Consider the following 27,045-nt stretch of genomic DNA (forward strand, 5'->3'; position numbering starts at 1 on the left):
TTTGTTACGTCTACCATAAGCCACGTTGAGTGTTATGATAGTACCATTTCTGTCCTGTACCTGTTTTTGATTGGTATTCAATCTTATTACATTAGCAATATATATTTAAAAACAAACTACGTATATGGACTATAAGTAAAGTTCTCATTTTGATTTTTAATTATGTTTTATTTATTGTGAAATACAATATACAGAGTAAATAAACGACAAAAACGAAAAAAAAAAACATATACAAATATTCAATTCGATAACATATGTATCAATATATAAATTATAACCACATTTACAACAACACAAAATATTTACAACGAATCCATCGTTGATAGTTATTAATCTTCACAGTGCCCACTTTTCATCTACAAGTCTTCTCATCTTTCACCACTTGTGGTCATCTAAAAATATATTTACCGATCGATTTTATATTAGAAGTATTATCAAAAAGAGTATAACCACCTTTATTACCTATTTCCAGTATAAAAAACAAATATTGAAAGAAATCTTAATTTACATGCTATAAGTGTCTTATATGAAAATGTGATATCGAAAATGGCGCATCAGTTCGGAATCAAATGCAAATTAGATTATTTTGTTTTCAAATGACAGAGAAGCTGTTCACATGGTTTCCAGAAAACAATAACACAAATGATTTTTTTTAAACATAATTCGACTAAATATGATAAGCGGTACATACGATTATGTCTTCCAACTAATGGTCTTTTGATTTTGTACTTAAAAATAAAAAAAGTGAAAAAAACATTATCTTCTCTTTCATTGTATTACCCCTGATTCATTCAAAATACAAATAAGAGACGACGAAATAAACCAAAACGTTTTCTTATTATGTTTGTATTATGCTTGTAAAAGAGTAATCAAGGGAACCAAGGTTATAGCGGTAATCAAAAGAATGGAATCCAGGGACAAAGACCCGACATGAAAAACAGACATATACACATACAGTAACTAAAATCATACATATAAAGTAACAAAAACAAATGAGCAACTCGGACTCCACTAAAAACTGGGAGCATGGACCAGGTCCATCGGTATGGTAAACGATTTGCTACATTCGTTGACTAAATTACATATTTATTATTAAGTATATTTTTTCTTAAAAATCTGATTACTTTCGTTAAACTAGAAATTAAGACAGGGACAAATTAACGTAATGAATTCAATTCTATAATTGAAGAAAACTTGAAGGTCAAAACTTGTCGGGGGTCTGGATTATCTTGATTGAATGCGTTGATTGGTCGTTTCTACGATTGCGGTTTTTGATTTTGCAATGCAATGAAAAAATATATTTGATTTTAGCTTTTCATGATTTTTTTAATTAAAAAAAATGTTCAGTTTGATTAAGTCCATTCCTTTTGCATTATTCATACTTCATGATACGCTAAGTAACTTGTTACACCTGTCTTATGGCCATGTATATATCTGCAAAATATACCATGACATCATCACATAAAGACAATTCCGATATGTCAAAATCCTAGGACACTGCTTGTCGAAAATATATAACCGAGAAACAGACACCATCTACATGCACACTGGGACAACATAATGCAAAATGAGTACGCGTTAAAATCAAACATTAGAAATAGACGACAGTATGAACTCCAACACAACACCGGAAATGACATCAAGGTTTCAGTAGGGTAATTAAGTTCTTCGCCACCGGCACCAAGAAAACGGTGACCAATTCAACTAAAAGTTCCCAATCACACGTTCAGTCTGCAAACCATCTATTCCAGTACAAAAATTCTGACTATTTTAAAATTATCAAACCATGTTCTATCACTTTAAACGATATATTTGACTACAACAATGACAAACCACATTGTACCATATCAAAATGTGGTATAAAAAATTGCAAAACATGCAACATTCTTATAACCGACCCTTACTTCTCCAGTTCCCTTACAAACAAAACCTTCCATACAAGAAGTCACGATGACTTAAGTTGCAAATCAACAAACTTAATATATGGATTAGAATGCAACTTATGTGGTCTACTATATGTCGGAGAAACGCAAGAACGATTAAATAAAAGAATGTGCGGTCATCGTTCGGGAATTAACACCACCAAATTCCCGACAATTTATTAACACATTAATCAACAAGATCATTCAATCCTCTCCATGAAAGTTCGTATTTTAGAAAAAAAATTACCATCCTACGAATAGTCCCGTTCTAAGTAAAAACTATCGTAGGGAAAGAGAGGAGTACTAGATACGCAGACTAGGTACTACAAAACTGCAATGACAACATCAAAAATATAGGAAACCTTTCAAGCCAATACAACAATAACATAAATGTGATGAATTTATTTGACAAAAATCCAAGACAGGAAAGGAGTCATGGCCATCGCCACTATACGTCACCTAAGTTACATGATGTCTTCATAGATGGTCTTCTTCCTTTCATACAAAAACCTCTTGGACTTCATCACATTAGAACCAAACTTTATTCTATACCTCTCACTCTACTACACTCCCTTTACAAAACAAGTCTTGACACTCCTGTTTCTGACCCCACTTCATCATTATACAGACTTGTTGCCATCATTTTGGATATTGGTTTTCACAGACTCTTTAAACCAGTTTGTGTGAAAAGTCAGGATGAAGAAAAACGATCATTTCTTCCACTACCGTTTGTCAACAAATGTATAGATGCAATTAATTTCGCTAACATCCTCCATCATAAAAACGTTACCAACAAAATTCCCCCATATTTCAAAGACAAATCCATACCAATTATTTCATATTCCTATACTTCACCCATCGCATCCAAAATATTCAATTATAAAAGGCTATTGCAGAACCTCGAGATTGAGGACTTCAAGGCTAAATCACCTGACTGTTCTTGCAAAACCTCTCCATTCAAATATGGTCCTTCTGGTCACGTCGTTACGGGAGATTTAACCATTATCGAAAACGGATCTCTGCGTAATATCCTTTCTAAAGGTCCCAAGTACCGTGAACCACGCTCCATAAATTGGAATTATAACTTTAAAGGTCTTATGGATGCCGTCGAGGACTATGCAAGAAAATGGATAAAACGAGAACAAGAAGACATTGATTCTCTGTCAGAGTTGTTGAAGACCGTTAGATCTTTTATTTTGAAACGAATGAAAGTTTTAAGTAGGTCAATGAGTGCCAAGGCTACATCAGTTTTCAAAGACCCCGATGTAGCAAAAACATTGTCTACTATACATGACAAATATGTTGTCGTACCAGCAGACAAAGCCCAAAACAACATTGTTTTTGTCTGCAAAACGTTTTATATCCAATGTTTATTATCAGAGGTAGACGTAGAAAATAATAGCAGTGATAAGACCTATACTGCTACCACTCTTTCCAAAGAAGAGATTGCAGAAAACCATAAATCTGTGCTATTCTCTTTTGGTCTCTCTACCAAGGACGATGATTGTGATTTACCGTCTATGTACTGGATTCCTAAACTTCACAAGGATCCATACAAACAACGTTTCATAGCTGGATCTGTAAAATGTATCACCAAATCTCTTTCAGAACTTTTAACTTCTATACTCTACAGTTCTACCACAATACTTGTTACTCCCGTAGTGGTATTAATTCAATGTGGATCCTGAAAAATTCAAAAGATCTTTTGGAGACAATCAGTTCAAGACTATTTTCTAAATATAATAGCATTAAAACCTATGATTTTTCAACACTTTATACTTCTATTCCCCATACTCAGTTAAAATCCCGACTTAAAAACATTATACATCGTTGTTTTTCCAAAAAAGATGGTACACCTAGATACAAATATATAGTTCTTGGTAGGGATTCCTAATACTTTGTAAGAAATAATTCCAAATCATTTTCCAAATATACAGAGGAATGTATACAAAATGCTGGAATTTTTAATCGACAACATATTTGTTCAGTGTGGTGGACGTGTTTTTCAACAAACGGTCGGCATTCCAATGGGAACAAATTGTTCTCCTTTACTAGATGACCTATTCCTTCACTCTTATGAGGCTGACTTTATAGCTGATCTGATCAGAATGAAAGAATATTGTTTGGCTAGATCCTTCAATCTCAGTTTCCGCTAGATGACATGTTATCTTTGAACAATACTAATTTCGGGGATTTGATACCTCATATTTGCCTCATATTTTGACCTACACTTAGAAATCGATGGTAAAGGAAAACTATTGACCAAACTTTACGACAAACGTGATGAATTTTCATTCAGAATTGTCAACTTTCCTTTCATCTGTGGCAACATCCCATGGAGTGTTCATATCGGAAGTCATACGTTATGCCAGAGCTTGCCGAAACTGCGCAGACTTTTTGTATCGCGCTAGAACTCTAACAAATAGGCTTCTGGAACAGGGTTATGTTGCTACAAGATTGAAGTCATCACTACAGAAGTTTTATGGTCGTCATCATGAACTCGTGGATCGTTATGGTGTATCCATCAGCACCATGAAAACTGATTTATTCAACGGGTCATAGTTTTCCTTTCCTCGTTTGTCTACCTCGGACTTGACTTTTTATGAGCAACTCGGCGGGTGTTTCTAGAAAAGCAGAGGACGCTTACTCTATCGGTGCACCTGGTCCATGCTCCCAGTTTTTAGTGGAGTCCGAGTTGCTCATTTACTTTTGTTACTTTGTATGTATGATTTTAGTTACTTTATGTTCTTTGTTATGTAAGTCTGTTTTCCATGTCTGGTCTTTGTCCCTGGATTACATTCTTTTGATTACCGCTATAACCTTGGTTCCCTTGATTACTCTTTATTAACTGAAAATTTACAAAATAATTATATTTGTCTTTAGACTACGATTTTAAATGTCATTTGTAATAAACAAATAGATTACAGCCTTGTATGAAGCAGACATGGCGAACCAGTTGTTTCGTTGATGGTGTATTAAATATAATGCGTTATTTTGTGTGAATCGCTATGTATGTCATATGAAACAGATATGGAAAATAAACGTAGCAAACTTTTAACAAACCAACCGGTCTATCTGTAGTTATCCTACTTTGAGGGTTCTGCTCAGTTATTACAGCATGAGTCGACTCTCTTTCATTTATGTCGGTTACCGGAAATGGTTGGTAGATTGTTACCTTAAAAGAATAGCTTGAAAATAAATCAAATCAAAACAAGCTAAATGGTAAGTTGGACTTTTCATTTCACCACTGAGGATTGATATGATTTCCGTAGTACAAAGTAATGAAGTTTAAAACCAATTATTGAAACAGAAAGCACTTACATGCTTGGTATTTATGAGTCTTCAACGAAAAGATGAGAAAATATTAAGCATTTCCGTGGGTTTGATCGTTGAACTAAATCAAAAAGAGCTTGGAAGATGCGTGATAATATTTTACAAGTGTTATTTCCAAAAACTTCGTGTGGATTCATGATCCAGTGTTGGAAAAGTGTGTCTTCTGCATAAGTGAAGTTCAGCTTAACGAACAAAAGGAAAATTAGTTTGTCTGAAGATTGCGTGCAAGAAATGTCAGGTTTTCAACATTCTTCCGTAAACACTGTATATAACAAGCAATCTACATAAAGGCAGGTAGAATACCTTGCTCATTTCTAACGAAAGTAATTGACAAAAATACGGTATTAAATCACGCATCACCTGCAACGTCACTTATATTTTATATAAAATGCATGAGTTTTCATGGTTGGCCGATGCAAAATGCGGCAACATCTGAGATTAAATGTGCCCGGCCGGTCAAGCCTTAATCATGAAAGGAAAACGGGCTAGATATATTGATATTCTTATTAAAAAAACAAAGACATCAAATGAAAAAAAGATGGTACTACCATAAAGTACCGCCATGTTATGACTTGCAAATATTAGGAAACAATCTGTTGAGTTAGGGGAAAATGACCTAAGCGCGAATAAAATCCTCCAAACGCTGGAAAACAGAAGAATCACTACTGTGCTCATCAAAACGCAAATAGGATTAAGTACCATAAAGGTCAACACTAAATGTCTAAAGGAATGACATTCGTATTTTTTTCCAACTTTTTGTCATGGCAATGTTCTAAATATTTCATGAATGAAAACATGGAAAAACGGCCTCTTGAAAAAAACCTGTCGAGATCTTACGTTTCCTACACCTGGTTCACTTATTACGCGGTATAGATTCTCTTCACGGTCATTGTCATAATGATTTTCTGACAGCCTTCTGTTGGATCCATGTCCATGCATCCACGAATATTGTCGTTCTGGTACAAAATCCCGGTTTAAGTTACTATACCCCGTTCGTTCAAAAGAATAGTCCGTGTTTTGAGATTTTCTCCTCATTCCATTGTCTCCATTTGTGGCACTAAAAAAGTATAGTCAAGCTTAATCAAGAAGTCCAAACTTTACTGTTTTGTTTTTACTAATAATAACTAATAAACTGAATGCTTATATACTTTATAATACTTGTAAATATTTGTAATCTTAACAGACTGATAGACATTTTCCTACAAAATGTAATTCGTTTTCAATCCGTGTTGACAAATACGGATTCATCGCAATAATTCTACTTTTTCTTCTCTGTAAAGAATTTGCATGTGTAAATTATAGGTTTTCCATGAGATTGTCGATGTTACACAGAACTATTGTATTGAGGCAGATATCCTACGATCTTGTAACATACCGATGAGGTATACTTTGAAATAATCACTGTTTATGGGATACCAATGTTTGTGGATTTACATGGTTCCAAACAAATCCACACACTGACGTTTTCCCCCAAATCCACACAAATGCATACCTACGAATTAAAGTTCTTTCCTCCAGCAAGAAACAGATTAATGGCATTTGTCATGTTTTAATTCAATGTTATCAAAGATTTTACCTCTTATTTGGTTGGTTTTTCTCTTGAAATGGAAGAACGCTTAGCCTACAGGTTTATATAAACCACATTTCATAAGAAGCTTAGTTTTCTAAATGTTGTTTGTTATTTTGTAGTTGTACATCGTTTGTACCACCAGATTCGATCAATTTTGACTGTTTAATTTGTTGCTTGGCTTTTTTGTCGTTTAGCTTATAGTGCAAAGACCTGTTACCTTAGAAACATGCAATAACCTTAAATTGGTATCCTTATTGCAGTAAACAATTTATAGGCCAATCTTGAACTTTTTTAATTCATTATTGTCCAAAATTATAAAAAATTCTGAATATACAAACAGCAATTACTATGACATGAAAGCATTTTGACGAAAAGTCTTATCAATGAATGAAAACCTGTATGGGAAAGTTATTTACAGTCCCTGTATGGCATAATCTTCCCACTTACACCATACCCTATTGCCCCATCCCCCATTCCTTATTGCCCCATGCCCAATTCCCCATAGCCTCATCCCTCATTGCCCCATCCCCAATTGCTCCATACCCTATTCCCTATAGCCCCATTCCCCATTGCACCATCCCCATCGACTTATTTCCTGTTACCCAATGGCTTTTCCCCATTCCGAAAAGAAAAAAGTAAAGTAAATGTTTAATTAAACACATATAATGCATTTAGATGCAGAAAGTTTTGTGAAATCAATATTTATTTTAGAATTTCGCCGGCGAGTTCGAGAATTACGAAATCACCAAAATTGTCAAAATATTACGATATTTGCATTTTTATTCTTAAAATGTTAAAATTGTCCGAATAAGGTTTTTGTTGATTGTTGTTATACATGTATTTCAAATCAAATTATTGAAAATGAGATTTTTTTTTTGCAAATTGACTGATTACAAACACTTGAATTTTCCTGAATGGTCTTATATTATTGTTTAAAATGTTAAAATTGTCAAAAAAAGGTATCATGTGTGTGACTTTGATACATTAATTTCAATCAAATTTCTCAAAAATGACATATTTCTGCAGATTATAAGGATGCAAACAGTCTTAATTTCAATAACTGTCCAAAATTATTGTTATAAATATGTAGACTTGCAATATTTGTATCCGGTTGGTGGTTGCACACTCATATTTTAGTAAAAAATCTTCAAAATGACATATTTTTGCAAAATGTATGTGTGCGAACACTTTTAATATACCTATTAGTCTAAAGTTATTATTGTGAGAATGTTGAAATTGTCTATATCGATATTATGTTGATGGCTGTGATTCATTTCAAACCAAATTTTTGAAAATGATATATTTTTTTGCAAATTTAAAGATTGGGAACACATTAAATTACCTTTACGGTCTTATATTATTGTTTAAAACGTCAAAATTGTCAAAATAAGCATTGTGTGTTTGGCTGTGACACATTGATTTCAGTTCAATTTCTCAAAAATGACATATTTCTGCAGACTGTAAGGATGCCAACAATTTTAATCTAAATTACGGTATAAAAGTCTTGTTTAAAATATTAAAAATGGCAATATTATTATCCCTTTCGAGGTTGCGACGAATGACATATTTCTGCCAATTGAAAGGGAATCAACATTTTATTTTTTTAAATGGTCTTGTTGTTATTGCTCAATATTTTTAATTTGTCAATATTAAAATCATACGAGTGTCTCCGACACATTATTTCAATACAAATTTTCCAAAATGATAGAAATCGTTTGAGGGCGAACATTTTTAATCTATAATGACCGGAAATTACATATTGTACAAATGTACTTCAGGTTACTATTTGAAAAAAAATGTCAATGAATAATGAACTGCGACACCTGTAATCATTAAAAATTACTCTAAAACAAACTTTTTTAAAATATCTTAACTGCTGTCATACAATTATGATAGGTACGTTGCTTGCGGAAAAAGGCAGAACAATTTGTGTGATTGACCAATCAAAATTATTCCCTCGTCCCATTCCCCATTGCCCTATTCATTTACCCCATTCCCAATGACACATTCCCCATTGCCCCATTCCCCATTGCCCCATCCCCCATTTCCCATGCCCCATTTCCCCATTCCCCATTGCCTTATAGCCCATAAAGTGGGAAGTTTATCCCATACAGGTACTGGATGTGCATTTTTAAAGTGAAATTTCGTAAACAAATTTATTTCAAGCTAAACCTGGATAATCATTCCTAAAATTAAGGATGACGCTAATCAATGGCCGAATATTTGTAAATCTATCGTATAAAGCAACAAACGCGATGCCCGATTTGGAAAATCAAACCAATACATATGCCATGCAACATTAGATAATTTGTACAAATTATAGAAATACATGTCTATCAAGAGAAAAAATGAAAAAAAGGACACATGAATATGCCAATCCCAGTTTTTAGTGGAGTCCAAGTTGTTCATTTGTTTTTGTTACGTTGTATGTTTGATTTTAGTTACTTTATGTGCTTTGTTGTGTATGTCTGTTTTCCATATATGGTCTTTGTCCATGGATTACATTCTTTTGATTATCTCTATAACCTTGGTTCCCCTAATTACTTTTTTGTATACTATTATTTGAGAACTAACACTCCTCCCTCCAATTTTGGCATAAAAATACATTTAATTTTAATTACTTGTCTTGTATGTCTTTCTTGACTTTATTTAATTTTCTGCAAACACACACCAGTACAATCACAAATATCAATCCTAGCAATCCACAGAATCCCGAACCGATACCTACGTATAAAACAAAAAGAAATAGACTCGTATATATTTTTTTCAGCAGTAAATCATCTGTTTATTTGATCTTATCCAAATAAACATTGCCGCATACAACATGTAATGTGTCTCATTATTATTTTGTTATGTTTTTGTTTGTTTGTTGGGGTTTAACGTCCGAGCAGCAATATTTCAGCTATATTCAGACAATGAACATGAAATGGATGATAAAATGAACATGATTGAAAAAAAAATGGATGGGTCACAAGGATAATAGGGTCGACAAATGTCGATTGCCACTGGAAAAAGGGGGGATGGGTAAGGTCGGGCAATTTAGCCTCCTGTGGCGGAGCGCAAGGTTCCTACTCCTATCGAATACCACAGCAGGGTTCTTTAACGTGCGAGGAACGTTGCATCTTTCCCAACATGGTGCACCACTATGGTTTGCGGTCAGGTTTTCCGTATTATAGCCTGACAATCCCAGCATGTAACACGCCAGGGGTACCCCATTCCACCACCTGGGGCACACATCCCAGTTGCTCTGTGGGCAGAGCGCCTAGCCCCCGGCTAGGTTTCTGAGCACTATTTCGTCGCCTTATACGACAAGCTTAGCGCTGCTGCAGGCCTATTCTTTTAACACCCGGACCTGCACGGGGCTATATTGTTATGTCAATTAAGCCATTAAAAGGTGCCTTCAATACAAGCATAAGAGTAGGGATAAGAAATGTATATTAAAAGCTGCTTTCATAGATACACAAAAACTACTTCCAAATTAGTCGAAAAACAAAGTGCCTTCATGACTTCAAATTAATCAATGCTCTAATTTTAGCAGACAATTTGAAATAGTGACGCTTGATACCACGCAAAAATTGCAGTCCCTCGCGTGGCCTCGTTGCCTAGAATATATCAAGAATACACTTTTTTATAATTGTTATCGAACGTAATGGAACAATTACTTGTAGTACCAGTTGATTCCTAAGCATGTAATTTTTAAGTGATTCATTTTGACAAGAGATTCATTATATGGTAGTCCATTCTCTAAAAAAATGACCATTGTTTGTTTTTTGTTTGTTTTTTTTTATATCAAATTAAACAGCTAGGAGTCTTTATTTTCTCTTAAAAGAAAAACTTAAGACATCCTGAAATGAATGTATTACTGGTATCGAAAAAAATTATAAAACAAATGTATTGGAACTCTTATATACACAAAATTGGTACCGTTTTTCATACTGTATATTCAAGGCAGTCTGTATATTGTGCTAGAAGACACACAAAATTATCCCGTTAAATGAATCAGAGCCACGACAAACGTATCACCCTATCATCATTTCCGGAAAATGCAAATTTAACCATATAAACAGTTTAGTAGAAGTTAAGGATACTCTGTTAACTACCATTCGAATAACGAACTGATAGAGAAACAGACGGAATGCTGATAATAATATACAATTAGGGAAATAGCAACCAGTAGTAGTACCTATTATCACAGTTCTTGTAAATCGTTCTGTGAGGTTAGTTTTCAACCTTTGAATTCCACACTTCTTTCCATAGTATGTATATTTTGCATCAGTTTTACATCTGTAATATATAATTATTTGAACCAATATGTTTTAAATCTAGTTTCCAAATCAAACTCGCCAAACACAACAGTTGAGACATTGAATTGATGAAATATTAAGTTATACTATCACCACCTGATCAAACAACTGTTGAAACTTAACAGATTACTATTTATTTGACTTTGGTTGTTTTGAAATAAAAAGGATTTGCGTTAACCATTTCCAGAGTTCCTACTTACCTACATTTGACTTGACCACCATAGTCAACAAGGCATTCACCATGTTCCCCACACATAAATGTATAAGGAGAAAGGTCACACTTATATTGACACAACACAAAACCATTTGGACCCCATTCAGCGCTCTCATGGCTAAGGCAAAGTGCGGATGACTGAAGGAAACTGTCTGGAAGGGTAAAATCATTATTATTATTGCACTTTGCTGATATGTCAAATTCAAAACATGTTTCAGAAAAATGTAAAAAAAAATGTCTATTGTAAATGGAAGGCAAAAAAAATAAACACCATTCTAGCGTTTATCTAAATTTTTTTTTTTTTTTATTCTTTTTGTTTTTGTTTTTTTGTTTTTGTTTGTTTGTTTGGTTTTTTTTTTGGTTTTTTTTGTAGCCCTTTTTAGTTTCACCAATCACAGTCAACAGTAGAAATATATCTCTATTGGAAAATTTAGAAAGTGTTTTTTTTTCCTTTAATTACAATTACATGCATCGTACATACAATTTTGCAACATTTCAGCGAGAGACGACTTTGTTTTCTCTTTTTCAACTGAAAAATGTCCAATCGTTTCTATTTGTTCTATATCTAGCAGTTTTTTAACAATGGAGTTGGCGTCCGATTCTGACTTCGGTATAGTCATTTGAAGTATAGCTCTGCATATAATGCTTCCATTACTACAAAATACAATACAATTAACAAAAAAAAAAAACTTTATTTCTTTGAAATTGCAAATTGACTGCTTTTATTACAAATCAAATATAATTTCAATAGTATTCGCCTACAAACAATCATTTTCTGATGATAAGAAATTCAGCTCACATTGTCCTTGTGAACTACATTGCAAATCATATATTCACATATTTTCAAAAGAACAATAAATCAAACCCGTCATGTTCATATTAAGAAATAGATCAAATATTAGTTGTACTTACTAAAATGATTTAATGTGGAAATCTCGAAATTTTTCCGGGAACGTCTTTAGATAATACTTGGTGAGCTTTGAAAATAGCAAATAATATTTATTTCAATATGTAAGTTTGCATACATTATCTCATATAACGTAATACTAAAACAGATAATTATATTATATTATGCATGTGTATTATAATGTATCTAATTAGTTGGTTAGTCCATAACTTCCGCTTTAAAAACAAATCGACGCACTTGGTAGTGTAGAAATGCTAGCAATTACTGACAGAAAGTTATTTCACGTTAAACAGAGCCAGATTCATGCCAACCTGACATAAATTAGAGGTAGTTTATACCAGTCGTCAATTATGCATGTTCGGGAAGCAATAGTCAATCTACATATATGGGTATGAAACCGTCGATGCAGTAATTACCATGTAATTTATTTTAAGTTATTATAGATATATTATTTTTGCTGTAAGATATTTGTAACACAAAACAGTTCACCGAAGACTGTAATAAGTGGCGTGTTCTAGATCATTTGTATCTTACATTTATAACTAGCATGATTGCCTGTTGAAAACTTTTCCGTCACATCCAAGCTATATCTTAACCCTTTTTAGCTCACCTGGGCTAATGTGCCATGTGAGTTATTGCCATCATTATGTGTGTTTCGTCCGTCGTCGTCGTCGTCACCTTCCGTCAACCTTTTCAACCATCTTTTTCTCTTAAACTTATCTACGGATTATAACCAAACTCTTATCGAATTTTCCTAATAATACATTTAACAATCTGTGCGTGGGGATTATTGATCCAGCCAACAACATGGCCGCCGTTAATAAAAATAGACCATAGGTAAAAATGCAGAAATTTACAAATAACTTAAAAACCAGTTGGGGTAAGCATAATCTGGCATGGGTGAAATGTCCTGCATGGTAGGATAGATTTTCGTCGAATGTTTGGGTTATTGGTCCTGAAATGTATTTTTTTCCGAACTTTGCAGTTTTCAACTTTAAAGTCGGGATGGATTGTAACCAATTATGGCATGAATGTTTGTTAGGATATCCTTAACAATATGTGTATCTACATTTTTTTATCTGTCGAACTCTAAAACCAATAGGTTAAGCCAAATTTAAATGGAATAAGATTGATCACCATTGTGAGATGAACATTTACCGGAATTGCTGTTGATCGATGTTGGTGTAATTGCACTTAAAAAGCCAAACCTAATTGATTAATTATTCTTGATTTAAGAGATCAAGGGAACCAAGGTTATAGCGGTAATCAAAGAGCAACCAAGGGAACCAAGGTTATAGCGGTAATCAAAAGAATGTAATCCAGGGACAAAGACCAGACATGGAAAACAGGCATACACAACAAAGAACATAAAGAAACTAAAATCATACATACAAAGTAACAAAAGCAAATGAGCAACTCGGAATCCACTAAAAATGGGAGCATGGACCAGGTGTACTGGTATGGTAAGTTTATGAAATCTTATACCCGAAACTAAGATTAAAACCTGAGACAACTCAAAATTACGCAGAAACTGAAAATGAAACAAGTATTAATGTACAAGTTTAATCCATAATTCACAAAGAAGAAGTTAAAGTTGCTTTTATTTATTTTCCATAAAAAGCGTATCTTGACTATATCTCAGTCTTTAAAAGGGTGTTCATTATAATATGCTTAATAACAATCCTACTTGTAACCTTTCTTACCGATAATTTTACCTTTGAATTTAATTACATTGTTTCCTTTCCATTCTCGAATGGAATTGTTAATCCCTTTTTTTTTTTGTTTCATATCTTAACAACGAACATACCGAGTCATTAAATAATTTGTACAGATTGGTGTAAGTCTGAGATGAACTGTTAAGCAAGTCTTCAGTAAAGTTAGCCTTTATGATTATAACAAGACTTATGTCAATTGTCTGGTGAACTGAAAAGAAGAATATTACATAAATATCATAAGACAATAATTTTGTAATATGATAACAATGAATAAATTGGAGGAATAAAGCATAAACTAATTTTGTATTTTCGATTAAGCTTTCATGCGTGGAAAAGAACATGACACGTCCAGTTAATTAACAAACCACTAAATTCTTACAGAAATGAACACAGATCTAATTGAAAACCGAACACTTGTTAATTCCTACCTAATTTAACCAATCGTTGCCTGGGGGTCGTTGTTGTGGATATGGCGCGTGATTCTGTCGGCGTTGTATTTGTAGATGTTGTTGTTGTAAAACTAAGTTTGTTAGTAACTGTTGTTAATTCTAGATCATTTGTTGAAATTAAAGTTGTACCGGCGGCAGATGCATCTGTTTTTGAGATACTTCTGTACAAAATATGTTGTACTACGTTATGATGACTTTTTCTTTCATTTTTTATAAACGTAGTTTGTTTGACAACTTCCCAACCATTCTCGTACTCTTATTGATTAAAACATAACAGACGATGTGTGCTTACTTTACTTACTTTAATGTGATATTACAAAAAAAAAACAGAAATGGTGAAAACGATCGTACTTTCAGTTATCTCGCTTTTGCAACAACAACAAAATCTCCGACAAAAACGTATCTAACATCTGACACATACAACAAATGAAATAGGAAACAGAAAAAGTATAAGGCACACCGACGCAAGTACATTCAAGTCTGGTATGAATCATCCTATTTGACTTTACTAGATATATTTTGCAGGTATACTGTAAATGCAAACGGTTTTTTTAATAGAAATATCGACCCTTGTAATGGTCAATATGGCTAAAAAAGAAGGAGAATGAAGCATGGACACATGCATGTGTCCTTAGTCTCGCAGTTCCAATGATAGTAGTACAAAATAAATTATTGACAGATGATTTAAAAATCACTACAGTGGTATAATTATGCAACCATGTAACGCATACCTATGAATGTGTGACGTTGTGACACATATGTAAATACAAACGGGACCGCTTTCTTTTAACTTTAGCTTTTCACAATCCAAGCATGCATCTGTTGGCAACAATTCATCTATAAATGCAAATATTGGTTAAAAGATTAGATTGAAAAATCGAGTAAAGAACATCTGGTCAACTGAAGTGGCGTTCTCATTTGCAATAATCAATAAGATTTATCAATTCGTCGTATTTTGTCTGATAGTTGCAACTCACACTGTCAGCTATGTGAAAGATTTGTTAGAGTAGTTGTTTCTTGCTGTTAGTTTTTGATACGGTTGTTTTTTGTGTTGATATAAGAAATTATCCGGTCAGATAAGCATAGGGATTTCCTTTTTGTGGAGGCCAATGAAATAACGTTTTATCATGACACTGCAACGACCGGCAAATTTGTACTTGCAACCGTTACTGTAAATAGTTTTATGTAAACAAATACAAAATAAAATACGGTATATGTACAACAGTATCACAAATCTCTTAAACATTTATCGTGAAATGGTATAATAAATCAATATGGTGTACTTTTCTTAAGTGTTGCATTCTTACATGTACATGTAATTCGTAAATAAGTAGGATATTGTGGAAAAACCATGATGTTCTTACGAATTTGGACGTAGCTGATGTTGATCTTGTCTTGTTAATTATTTGCTATAACTTCTATTTTAAAAGAAATCATAGAATATAGATGGTAACCAAAAACTGACTAAATTTATCATGCTTTGAACTTCGAGAAATTCTTACTACGAAGGAGCGACTTTATGTTCAAGAGAACTGGCAAACTCGTAACTCACCATTGTATAATTTATATAATACATAAAATGATCCTGGTAAAAAATGCACACAGATGTTATCAAATCAATCTTGTGGTATGAAAACCTTCCCCTCTAACATCGCTTCAACTTACCATCTGACGCACGCGCTAAATTGTGATTGTACCGTATAACCAATCATGAAGATTAGTTGTCATACGATAAAATAGTCCCAATTTAATTAAAGCTTTTGAGTAATATCTTTAACATATTTCAAAACAACGAGCATCATTTTCTTTTATGAATAGCACATAACCGATGAAGGAATAAACGACATTGTGTTTGCGACTTCATCACTGTTAATATCAGGCCTCGTAATAAATTTACTATCAAAAACAAAATGACACTTATTTCTATAATAACAGCAGAATTAAACTTGAACTTTTTAACTTAGTAGTTTTGACCACTATACTGAAAAGGATTCTTAATTGGTGTGTGATGATTAAAGCTCAAAGTTTAAACAACTACCCTTTCAATAGATAAAATTATAATCTTAATTGATTGTGATCATCAATTGCTTCCCCTATTCTTATAATGCATTTAGAGTCACATGAACAAGATTAAAAACGTATGAAAAAAAACAACAAAAGCTAATGTCTGATGATCCTTACGTTTGTCTACCAGAATTTTAAGATTTTTCTTTGTCTCATCCTGATTTACTATATATCCTCGAATATCTATTTGTGGCACAGTCTCACTTAATAAGTGTTTCCATTTAAATAATTGGTCCTCTGTTTCAGGTGGTGGAAATTGGATTTTATAATCTATTTTTTTATTTCTGAAAAAAAAGTAATTACATGTTTCCCAAGTTTCTAGTTTTACCTGCCTTTCCTTTTACAATGCAATTTGTCAATTTTACAGATTTTATCAGTTCAATACTTTTTGTTTTACCCTGTATGCAAACAAATGTAAAAAATACACTTAAGACACTGCGCTTATATAAATACGTTCTTGGATTGCAATATTGCAACGCCTTCAGTAACCAAACAGCATCATCGATATGAGAGAGACAATAGTTCTAACGAAATAAAACACAAATCAATAGAATTTCATTCCTGTGGGAAAAATACCTTTGATAAATATTTTTTTTCATATTTAGTTCTTTTTACGATGTTACTGGACCATGCTGACTTAAGGTGTATATAAAAGAAACACAAAGCCAAAATATCGAAGTAGCAATGGTAGCAGGGTAAAATTTGTTTCGGCAAGCTCTAGCATAACGTATGAGTTGTGATATGAAGACTCCATACGCAGGAGCCGAAGGGATGTTGCCACAGATGAAAGGAAAGTTTACAATTCTGAATGAAAAGTCATCACGTTTGTCGTAAAGTGTGGTCAATAGTTTTCCCTTACCATCGATTTCTAATTGTAGGTCAAGATATGAGGCTGACTTCACAGTGTCTATAGTATCCTTTATCTCAAGTTCTTTTGGGTAGATGCGATGTATCAAATCCCCGAAATTAGGATTGTTTAAAGACAATACGTCATCTATATAGCGGACACTGAGATTGAAGGATCTAGCCAAACGATATTCTTTCTTTCTGATTAAATCAGCTATAAAGTCAGCCTCAAAAGAGTGAATAAATAGGTCAGCAAGTAAAGGAGCACAATTTGTTCCAATTGGAATGCCGACCGTTTGTTGAAAAACGCGTCCACCACACTGGACAAATATATTAAAAATTCCAGCATTTTGTAAACATCTTCCTCTGTATATTTAGATGATTTGGAATTATTTCTTACAAAGTATGAGGAATCTCTACCAAGAACTATATATTTGTATCTAAGTGTACCATCTTTTTTTGGAAAAACAACGATTTATAATGTTCTTAAGTAGTTGTGATATGAACATTCCATACGCAGGTGCTGAAGGGATGTTGCCACAGATGAAAGGAAAGTTTACAATTCTGAATGAAAAGTCATCACGTTTGTCGTAAAGTTTGATCAATAGTTTTCCTTTACAATCGATTTCTAAGTGTGGGTCAAGATATGAGGCTAATCCCACTGTTTGTGTAGTATCCTTTATCTCAAATTCTTTGGGGTAGATGTATCGAATCCCCAAAATTAGGATTGTTTAAAGATAATACGTCATCTATATACATGTAGCGGAAACTGAGATAAAAGGATCTAGCTAAACGGTATTCTTTCTGTCGGATCAGATCAGCTATAATGTCCAGCCTCATAAGAGTAACGGAATAGGTCAACAAGTATAGAAGCACAATTGGTTCCCACTGGAATGCCGACCGTTTGTTGAAAAACGCGTCCACCACACTGGACAAATATATTAAAAATTCCAGCATTTTGTAAACATCTTCTTCTGTATATTAGGAAAACGATTTGAAATTATTTTTCACAACGTATGAGGAATCTCTACCAAGAACTATATATTTGTATCTAAGTGTACCATCTTTTTTTGAAAAAAAAAAAAAAAAACAACGATATATAATGTTTTTGAGTTGGGATTTTAACTGAGTATTGGGAATAGAAGTATACAGTGTTGAAAAATCATAGGTTTTAATGCTATTATATTCAGATAATAGTCTTGAACTGATTGTCTCCAAAAGATCTTTCGAATTTTTCAGGATCCACATTGAATCAATACCACTACGGGAGTAACAAGTGTTGTGGTAGGACCGTAGACCCTCTTTGACAGTTGTGAGTATAGAAGTTAAAAGTTTTGAAAGAGATTTGGTGGTACATTTTGCAGATCCAGCTATGAAACGTTGTTTGTAGGGATTCTTGTGAAGTTTAGGAATCCAGTACATAGACGGTAAATCACAGTCATCGTCCTTGATAGGGAGACCAAACGAGGATAGTACAGATTTATGGTTTTCCACAATCTCTTCTTTGGAGAGAATGGTAGCATTATAGGTCGTATCACTGCTATTATTTTCTACGTCTAGCTCTGATAATAAACATTGGATATGAAACGTTTTGCAGACAAAAACAATGTTGTTTTGGGCTTTGTCTGCTGGTACGACAACATATTTGTCATGTATTGTAGACAATGTTTTTGCTACATCGGGGTCTTTGAAAACTGATGTAGCCTTGGAACTCATCGACCTACTTAAAATACTTTTACTCATACGAACAAACAATAGATCTTGGAAATTTAAACAAACTGTCCATCATTTAAAAAACAGTTTTTTTTATGAATTTAACTCATATCGCGTCAAATATGTTTTATAGTAAAGTGTTGATACTTACTATTCAGAGCTTATTAAGAAATCTGATTAAACGATTTTAACCCTTTGGTTCACTTACAAATTTCTTCTTTTCAGTTTTATACATTAATGGGTAAATGTTGAGCATATAAAACTTTATAATGATAACTTTTGAAATTAGGCTAGTTCATTTATTGAAACATTATGATAATTGTCATTTCTCACCTGAATGTTAAATTGACTACAGTAACACTTGTCACCTTTAATAAGTTTTGATAGAACTCTTCCAGCTGAAAAATACATCGAATAACAGTCGTGTTTGTAAACAATATAAAGTATTTTATATTGTACTTCATATTAAATTCTAGAATTTTGAATGGATATAAGGATAAGTAGTATTCCAGTATACCACCCTTCCTTCGAGTATACCTCTCTGACCCGAAATGTATTTTGTCCTTACCGTTGTGCAGTCCGGTATTACTGTACATTTTTTAATCTCCGTCCAAAACAATAACACCAGACGGCAGTTACAATTGTGTTTGTCGAGGTTAATGAAGATGCAATTAATGAACTTATAGCAAACTGCCTGCAGTTGAGGGTGGTATACTGGGCAAACACACTCAGGAAAGAATATCGTCCGAGACGTCAATTGCAGGCAGTATGTGTATAATACTCTGATAAGAAATAATTCAACCTTACCAATTGTATGTACTAAGAGTAGTTGTCAGGTTTTCAATCATATTCTTTATTGCAACACTGTGTTTAGGGTCTTTTTGTGCCACAAAAGCACATATACATCTGCTGCTCTTATGGTTTTGTGTAACTTAAGGCAATTGTTTAAAATGTTAATGAAGTCGATACTATGTATATTACTTTTGTGCTATATAATGCATTCACATGTACATGAAATGAAGAACTTCAACCAGTGAGTGAGGCTATGCTATACCTTTTATTGTGCATATTGTAATAATAAATATGACAAAACCTTTCTAAGAACTAATTACTTTCTCTTCGATAGCTCTCTTATCAATTTGGCTTGCAGTTGTCGACAGTTTTGTGAAAGGCTGTTGAAGTGGGGTAATTTTACTGCTTGGACTTATTGCCGTGGGATGTGTATTGGGTATTACAGTATATCCTCTTGAACTCAACCTTGTCATAAAACCGTGCCTGGTCGTAAATTTACTCAACAAAGAATAAGTAAGTGCTGTGGGTGGTGATGGCCATCTTTTTATTGTTGATCGTGTGGTAGTTGTTAAATCAGCAGAACCAAGAACTAAACCGAGTACTATGCTAACGACATGGTTCGCTGAAATGTGTATTTGTAAACATAATAATAATTTTTTTAACAGGAAATGATGTTTATTAGTATGACTTCGGTAAAATCAAAATTACAATTATATTCTACATATACATCAACATACATAAAAAAATGTCAATATCAAGATCTTAAGTTGAGTGAGACAATACTTTAATATTCACATTTCGATATCCACACAATCGACTTGGTTACAAGATTGCTAATTGGTAAACATTTACCCACTTTGCATTCTGAATAAAACTTTTCAGTATGTAGATCGTCACAGTCCTGATGTTTTGGCAATGTATTTAGACATAGATGTCTTTGAATTTGTCTTTTGTTTTGATGCTTCGTTATTTTGTCAGTAATTTGCAGATGTAAAATTTAAATCCTCTACGATTGTATGAACAAAGTTAAATACCTAATAGATCTAAGTAAGCCTTGAATGAATGGATTGCCACTTGCCATTTTTGGCAATCTGAATTATCATCAGCTTATATCAAATACTTATTTTAGTACATACAGAGATTACGTGGTCGTTGTTTTGGAGCATTAGTTATAGTCGTCGATTCAATAGTTGTATATTCTTGTGCTCCTGACATTGTTAATACTTGTGTATTTGTCATTATTGTTGGGTCTTTGCTGCAGTAATAATTGCAAATTCGATATTTAATTGTTAAGAACCATTTACATTTTAACATAGTAAAAAAAATAAAAGTCATTATATAAATAGCAAATATATGATCCAATGAACACGAATAAAACCTTTATATTTGGCGATATAAAGCCTGACCTATTACCAAGGACAGTAACTTTCAAATATATTGGTTTGCAAGTGTGAGACCAGATATGTATTTTTTATATAGTTTATTTAGATAGTTGGCATCGCCCTCAGTTTTCACTATGCAGAAGTCCTCCTTATCTTGATTGTAATAGGAAAATGCATTTAAAGTTAAAGCACATAGAAAAATCAATATAATCGCTATTTATCAATCCAACCCTGGGAGGATCTCTGAAAATCCCAAGTCTTGTAGATGTATCGAAAATTGTATGGATGATTTTGAATACATTCGTCTACATTGTATTTTGGATATAAAGACAATAATATTGAGAAATATGCATCATATACAAGCCTTTTAGGAGATTTCCATCAGTCATTTAATAGCATTATGAAAATAATGACAACTTAATATTTATATGTGTATTTTTATAGATCTTGGCCGGAAGAACCTTAATCAGTCAAAATGCATCTGAAACTTAATTGAGGTCTATTGTTATTGATACATATTGTGCAATCCGAAGTTTAATACTAAATACACACTACTTGCAGTATACGTAAGTCAAAATCATTGTATCTTGTCTAGACTATTGAGTGAACTTTTATCACTATTAGACGAATAACTTCGAGAAGTGAAAGAGGTGAATGCAACTGCCAAGACATAATATATATAGCTGTTCCTGTCTATACTTAAAGATACAAGATTATAATAATAAATCAAATTAATTAATACCAAACTATGGTTGTAAAAGCAATAGATATAAGAATCATATTTATATAACTTCACATTCCCTTTATTTGCGAAAGACGATACATATTTAATTCCTCGCTTTTTACGTACGTCATCAACCCTTGTTTTAATTTATTTAGTCACATGTGTGTAATAATAGAAACTCACCTGCACAAAACATTACCAATCTTATCAACTGTACACATTCCACAGGTATTTTCATACCGAGACAGATCACATTTGAACAAGCAGTTAACAGTGCCATTTTGTCCCCATTGTGCTGATTCATTATAAAAACAGGCAGATTGTGGAAGTAAAAAATTGTCTGTAAAACAACCAAACCATTGATAACAATTGAAATATAGTTAAAATCTGTATTGGAAAAACGACAACAATTTTACACCTTGTAAAAGGGTACTTGAAGCTAATGTTGTATTCGAGACGGTGAATGGGGTACATAGAGTTTAATCGCATTCCTTATTCATTTAAATTGCCTATAGTCTGTTTTATCGTGTGTGGGACTTGCACGTGTGGTCTGTTTTAACTGCTTTCATTGTCTACAATACACAGGTATGTGAGCAAAGACTCAATTTGGCTTAAGGTATCAGCTGAATAACAACCTACTGCTTGCACTAAGGACAATATGGTCGAATCAAAGGGAACTTCTTTAATAACTTTTAAATGAAGTACTTTCAATTGCTCTCTACCTTAGCTTTTTGTAGACACGCTTCTTATGATATGGTTTTCTTAATAGTCGTATTCTTATTTTGACTTACCTTGAGTTAAAATACGTTGTAATTCATTCTCTGTTTTATTGATATCTATTATGTCATTTGGAAAATCTAACGATTCCAAATCCACCAAACTATGCTTCACAAAATTGGCGTTTTCTTCTGATGCAGGTTGTTTTATTTTTATAGTAAAATTAATAACCACATACGGGTCGCTACAAAATAATGGAAAAAAATGTTTCCTGTGAACTACGGATCTAATAAAAAGCACTTAGATAAGACAATATATTCAAAATTAGGTTCTCTGGATTTTTAAGATATTTTGGGTATTGAGCCTTTCAGCAATTTCTGAATTAACACACTGTTGCCAATAAGGACAATTGATCAACTCTAGACATTGCATTTTCCTTAAGGAATATATTGCATTAATTTCTGACAATTTCTATGAAAAGTCAAAGTTTAGATGGTCTTGATTTTTTAGCTGATGTATCTTTTGTTAATTCATGTCAATAAACATATAGAAGAATATTCCATTGGTTGCTGTCACAGATTGTATTATTTCACTCAATAGCAATGTGGCGGGATGGGCTGGTGACACAATATTTGATGAATATATAGAGTCCTTGATATCAGTCCCGTTTTTTCGTCATTTTTTAATTTCTTTTTTTTTGTGGTGCCTTGTTGTACATATCTTCATTTTTTATACATTTATAATTGTTTTTTTATACTGGGTATGTTTACTGTTTCACGGTTTGGTTACTATTTTGATTTTAGCCATCCTGAACTGTTCTTTCGTTTTTATGTTCCTTTACGTTTTGTCGTATATAACTTACAAAGTAATGCTAATATGGTAAATGTCTAGTAGCACACCATAAAGACTATTGTTGTATTTCTCCTTCAGCTGAAAGTGAACAACAACAAAAAAAACGCTGCAGATGTTAACTTATATAACTATAAATATTCTTGTTCTCTATGTTCGATTGTGCTTTTTATGAAACACATTCATGTTGCTCGTTGGTGAGCAGAAATTAAATGTTTAAAATGATTTAGATTAGGTGTTCTACTAGAATTGAATTTGGTGTTGATATCAAATGACAAACTTAATTATAATTTCAAATAAACTTACTTGGTCGGGAAGGACTGGGCTAATGTTCCTGTTTTCAGTCGACGACCTATTCATCAACTCGAGTGACCCTTTACGAGTCATAAACAATACAAGATCAACTTCGACTGTATTATTAGATGCTTAAAGGATACAAACAAATCGCAATTAGAAAGAAAAAATTAATTGCACAATTACTTATATACAAAAAAATGCTGAAAAGATGTTTATGCATTGGCTTAATAATATTTTAAAGGAGAAAATCTAAATATAAAAATAAAGGATCTATATAACAAAAATGAAACACAGTTAACATTTATAGAAGCAAGCATCGAATAACACACTAAAAGCTGTGAAGGAACAATGTTAGTGAGTAAAATTGGAATGACAATTTACAATATGAACTATTTATGTATATATCAGTTTTGCTCACATCGGTGGAAATTGCTTTGCTTATAACCAAACGTAGCGTTATAGTCAACACGTTTCAAACTGTTCATTAACTAACATACAAGCTTGTCACATGCAAGACTTCCATCTTAGTCGTGTTGCTTTTACCACATGTTCTTCCCAAATTGAACATGCACGCTTGCGTTTGTTCCAAACATAAACATGGTTTTAACGTGTTAATTTTTGTTTTATTATTGTAAATAAATCAAAGTATATTAGGCTTGTAAAATATGTATGGTTAAAAAAATTGCCGAAACTCCATTATCCAAACGGCATTATCAGAAAGGAAAGTCCGTATTACTAATGGCATTATCAATGTAAAAACAGAAAAGTTGGTAACCATCCTATCATCCTGAATTGGTACAACAGATGGAAAGGGGTTGGTTTCACCATGCAGGTTTTAAATCTGCGCTGTATTCCCAGCTTCCATTACCTGATTATAATCTTTGTAACGTATATTGACACATCAATCTCCTGGGTTTGTTTGTTCAAGGAGAACACCACTACCATCGCACTTCTTATCAGCGGTACATACATTCGGATATAGAAAGCCTTAATATATAACTCGCTGTTTCTGGTCTTTAGAAAAGCATATATATAATTTACTAAGTATATTGTAATTCTGAAGTAGAGTCATAATTCAATTTCCAGGATCAGAATATTGAAAATTGAGAGCATTTATAGTTAGGTTCGACGTTGGTTAGAAAATCAATAGCCAAACAAGTCTTGCCTCTGATTGTTTAACTATTTTGTTTGTTTTTGCCAATCAAAACTTCTAAGCATAAAAAGCAGCAAACATCAAATGAGTATGAGCGTTATTATTAACTCAACTTTAATTATGTAAGGCTGATAACAACACTAAACAAGCATCAATATTTATACATTTACCGATGTATACAGACCGCTGTCTCGGTATAGCCATTGGCAAAGATGATGTATTTGAAGTGGCTGTTCCAGTAGCATATGTAACTATTGTCGACAAGTCTTTCCGCTCACTGGTTATTCGTGTATTATAATCTGTTGTCACAACATCATCGCTCGTCTTAGTTTTAGTGGTATCCTTATATTCAGTAGTTGTTTCTATTTCTGAACTAGTCTTAACATTTGTAAGCTCAGAATTGGTATTTTCTAGTGGCTTTGGTATGTATGAAGTTGTAAATTTCGTTTCTGTGCCGTGTAGCATAGTTGTGAATATTGGTGTGGTATGATCCCGTGTGGTTAATCTTGGTGTCGATGACAATGCTCCTTGATATGGACTCTCAGAACTGAATGTTATGGTTGGATAATATGACGGTGTCGGTGCTGCCATCATTTGTTGTGTTTGTATGAAATTAAAAAGACTTCCGAGATAGATCAGTGCAACTGAAATTTTAAATATAGTGAAAAAGTAAATAAGGGAACCAATAATATAGCGGTAATCAAAAGAATGTAATCCAGGGACAAGGACCAGACAAACAGTAATTATCAAAAATTCCATTTTGAATACATGTATAATTTTTATTGAATTGACGCATTAAAAAATAACCGCTGCTGACGCAATGTTTCAAACATGATTTAACAACAAATTATGTTTTAAAAGACAATTTACCATTACCAAACAGATTTAATTAATATTACGTAACAGATGCCGAATCATTTGTTTCTAGATTGATTATTTTGAAAAATGTCGTTTGCCTTTTTCTTTTTGGTACTTAATCTATCCAGTCTTTGTATATGTTAAATATGACCGAATGCTTCCTAACAAGACTTTATGTAATTACATCTTTCGTACCTTTTGTATTCATTTTATAACTGGAATTATTCTACAATGGAAATGAGTATGAGTATGAGTTTGATTTGCAGTGAGTACATATTTATCCATTTACATTCATCATCCACTTAATCATTTAAAAATTTGTTCGCATGAAATAATTTCCATTTTGTATACTTTACATTTCAAAATATCACTACAAGTATTACAAAGAAAAAAAATCACAGTAAATTAAGCTCTTTTTAAAAGAAATGTTTGAAAACTTATACACTATTTTGAATTTTGTAATTAAGAGTAATCAAGGGAACCAAGGTTATAGCGCTAATCAAAAGAATGTAATCCAGGGACAAAGACCAGACATGGAAAACAGACATACACAACAAAGAACATAAAGTAACTAAAATAATACATACAAAGTAACAAAAGTAAATGAGCAACTCGGACTCCACTAAAAACTGGAAGCATGGACCAGGTGCACCGGTAGGGTAAGCGTCCTCTGCTTTTCTAAAAACACCCGCCGAGTTGCTCATGAAAAGTATATGCTTCTCCCGTACTTGAAAAAAATGTTTGGTCGGTAAAAAACCTAACCGTCTGTAAAAATTTGATGATTATATTTTCATATTACGGCCTTACCTTGATAATGAATGAGACAATTATTTAGTACGTCCTAATTATTACTTGGTTATTACACATTTAAATGTAAATACTTGTCAATACTTGTTTTAAATGCAAATATGGTCTCTGGTCTCATTTTCCATCAACCTAGGTCAATCGATCTGGCAAATTTATTTCAGTTTGTGTAATCTACATGCAACATTTTGTATTTCGTCAACATTACGTAATTTCTTTACAAATTTACAAATTATGTTAAAAGTGCATGTTTGGTCTAACCAATAAACCCTAAAGGGGTCACAAAATAAAATAAATTATTTATCTGTCACTACAATACTTACCTTATCTAAACCGCTTTTTTTTGTAAATGATATTTTAATATTCATTATGTTATATAGAATGAAGGGGTTATATAATGATAGGGGTGTACGTCCGTCCGTCCTTACTTCA

The 27,045-nt window shown here is 32.9% G+C and overlaps 1 protein-coding gene across 2 annotated transcripts; it reads right to left on the minus strand.

Moving 5' to 3' along the window:
* Window positions 1-109: 109 nt before the first annotated feature.
* LOC148599163 (uncharacterized) lies at window positions 110-26,766 on the minus strand. Of its 2 annotated transcripts, none has more exons than XM_088559079.1 (23): window positions 26,701-26,766; window positions 26,005-26,035; window positions 25,122-25,595; window positions 23,808-23,926; window positions 23,515-23,582; window positions 22,727-22,896; window positions 22,119-22,275; window positions 20,966-21,084; window positions 20,150-20,451; window positions 19,371-19,435; window positions 16,596-16,762; window positions 15,146-15,251; window positions 14,394-14,575; window positions 14,058-14,173; window positions 12,256-12,320; window positions 11,825-11,997; window positions 11,330-11,495; window positions 11,009-11,109; window positions 9,447-9,549; window positions 6,093-6,312; window positions 4,990-5,097; window positions 692-728; window positions 110-392 (listed from the first exon to the last, which is right to left on the minus strand). In XM_088559079.1, exons 2-23 carry the CDS (start codon window positions 26,015-26,017, stop codon window positions 376-378), a joined length of 3,048 nt encoding a protein of 1,015 aa, XP_088415205.1. In that variant the 5' UTR covers window positions 26,018-26,035; window positions 26,701-26,766; the 3' UTR covers window positions 110-375. The 2 variants fall into 2 exon arrangements, with proteins under 2 accessions (XP_088415205.1, XP_088415204.1); XM_088559078.1 differs by having other exon boundaries at window positions 26,617-26,748.
* Window positions 26,767-27,045: the final 279 nt, after the last annotated feature.

The sequence above is a fragment of the Perna viridis genome, chromosome 13 (assembly GCF_037379345.1).
Source record: "Perna viridis isolate PV_CMFRI_1.1 ecotype Kerala chromosome 13, ASM3737934v1, whole genome shotgun sequence".
Lineage (NCBI taxonomy): Eukaryota > Metazoa > Mollusca > Bivalvia > Mytilida > Mytilidae > Perna > Perna viridis.

Bases quoted from the DNA above. Each gene is read 5' to 3' on its own strand.
- LOC148599163 (XM_088559079.1), bottom strand. The intron at 6,313-9,446 runs GTAATTAAAATT...ATACTTTTTTAG, and splicing joins AAGAAAGACATACAAGACAA to TGCCACAAATGGAGACAATG. The intron at 5,098-6,092 runs GTAAGATCTCGA...TATTCTTTTAAG, and splicing joins GTGAACCAGGTGTAGGAAAC to GTAACAATCTACCAACCATT.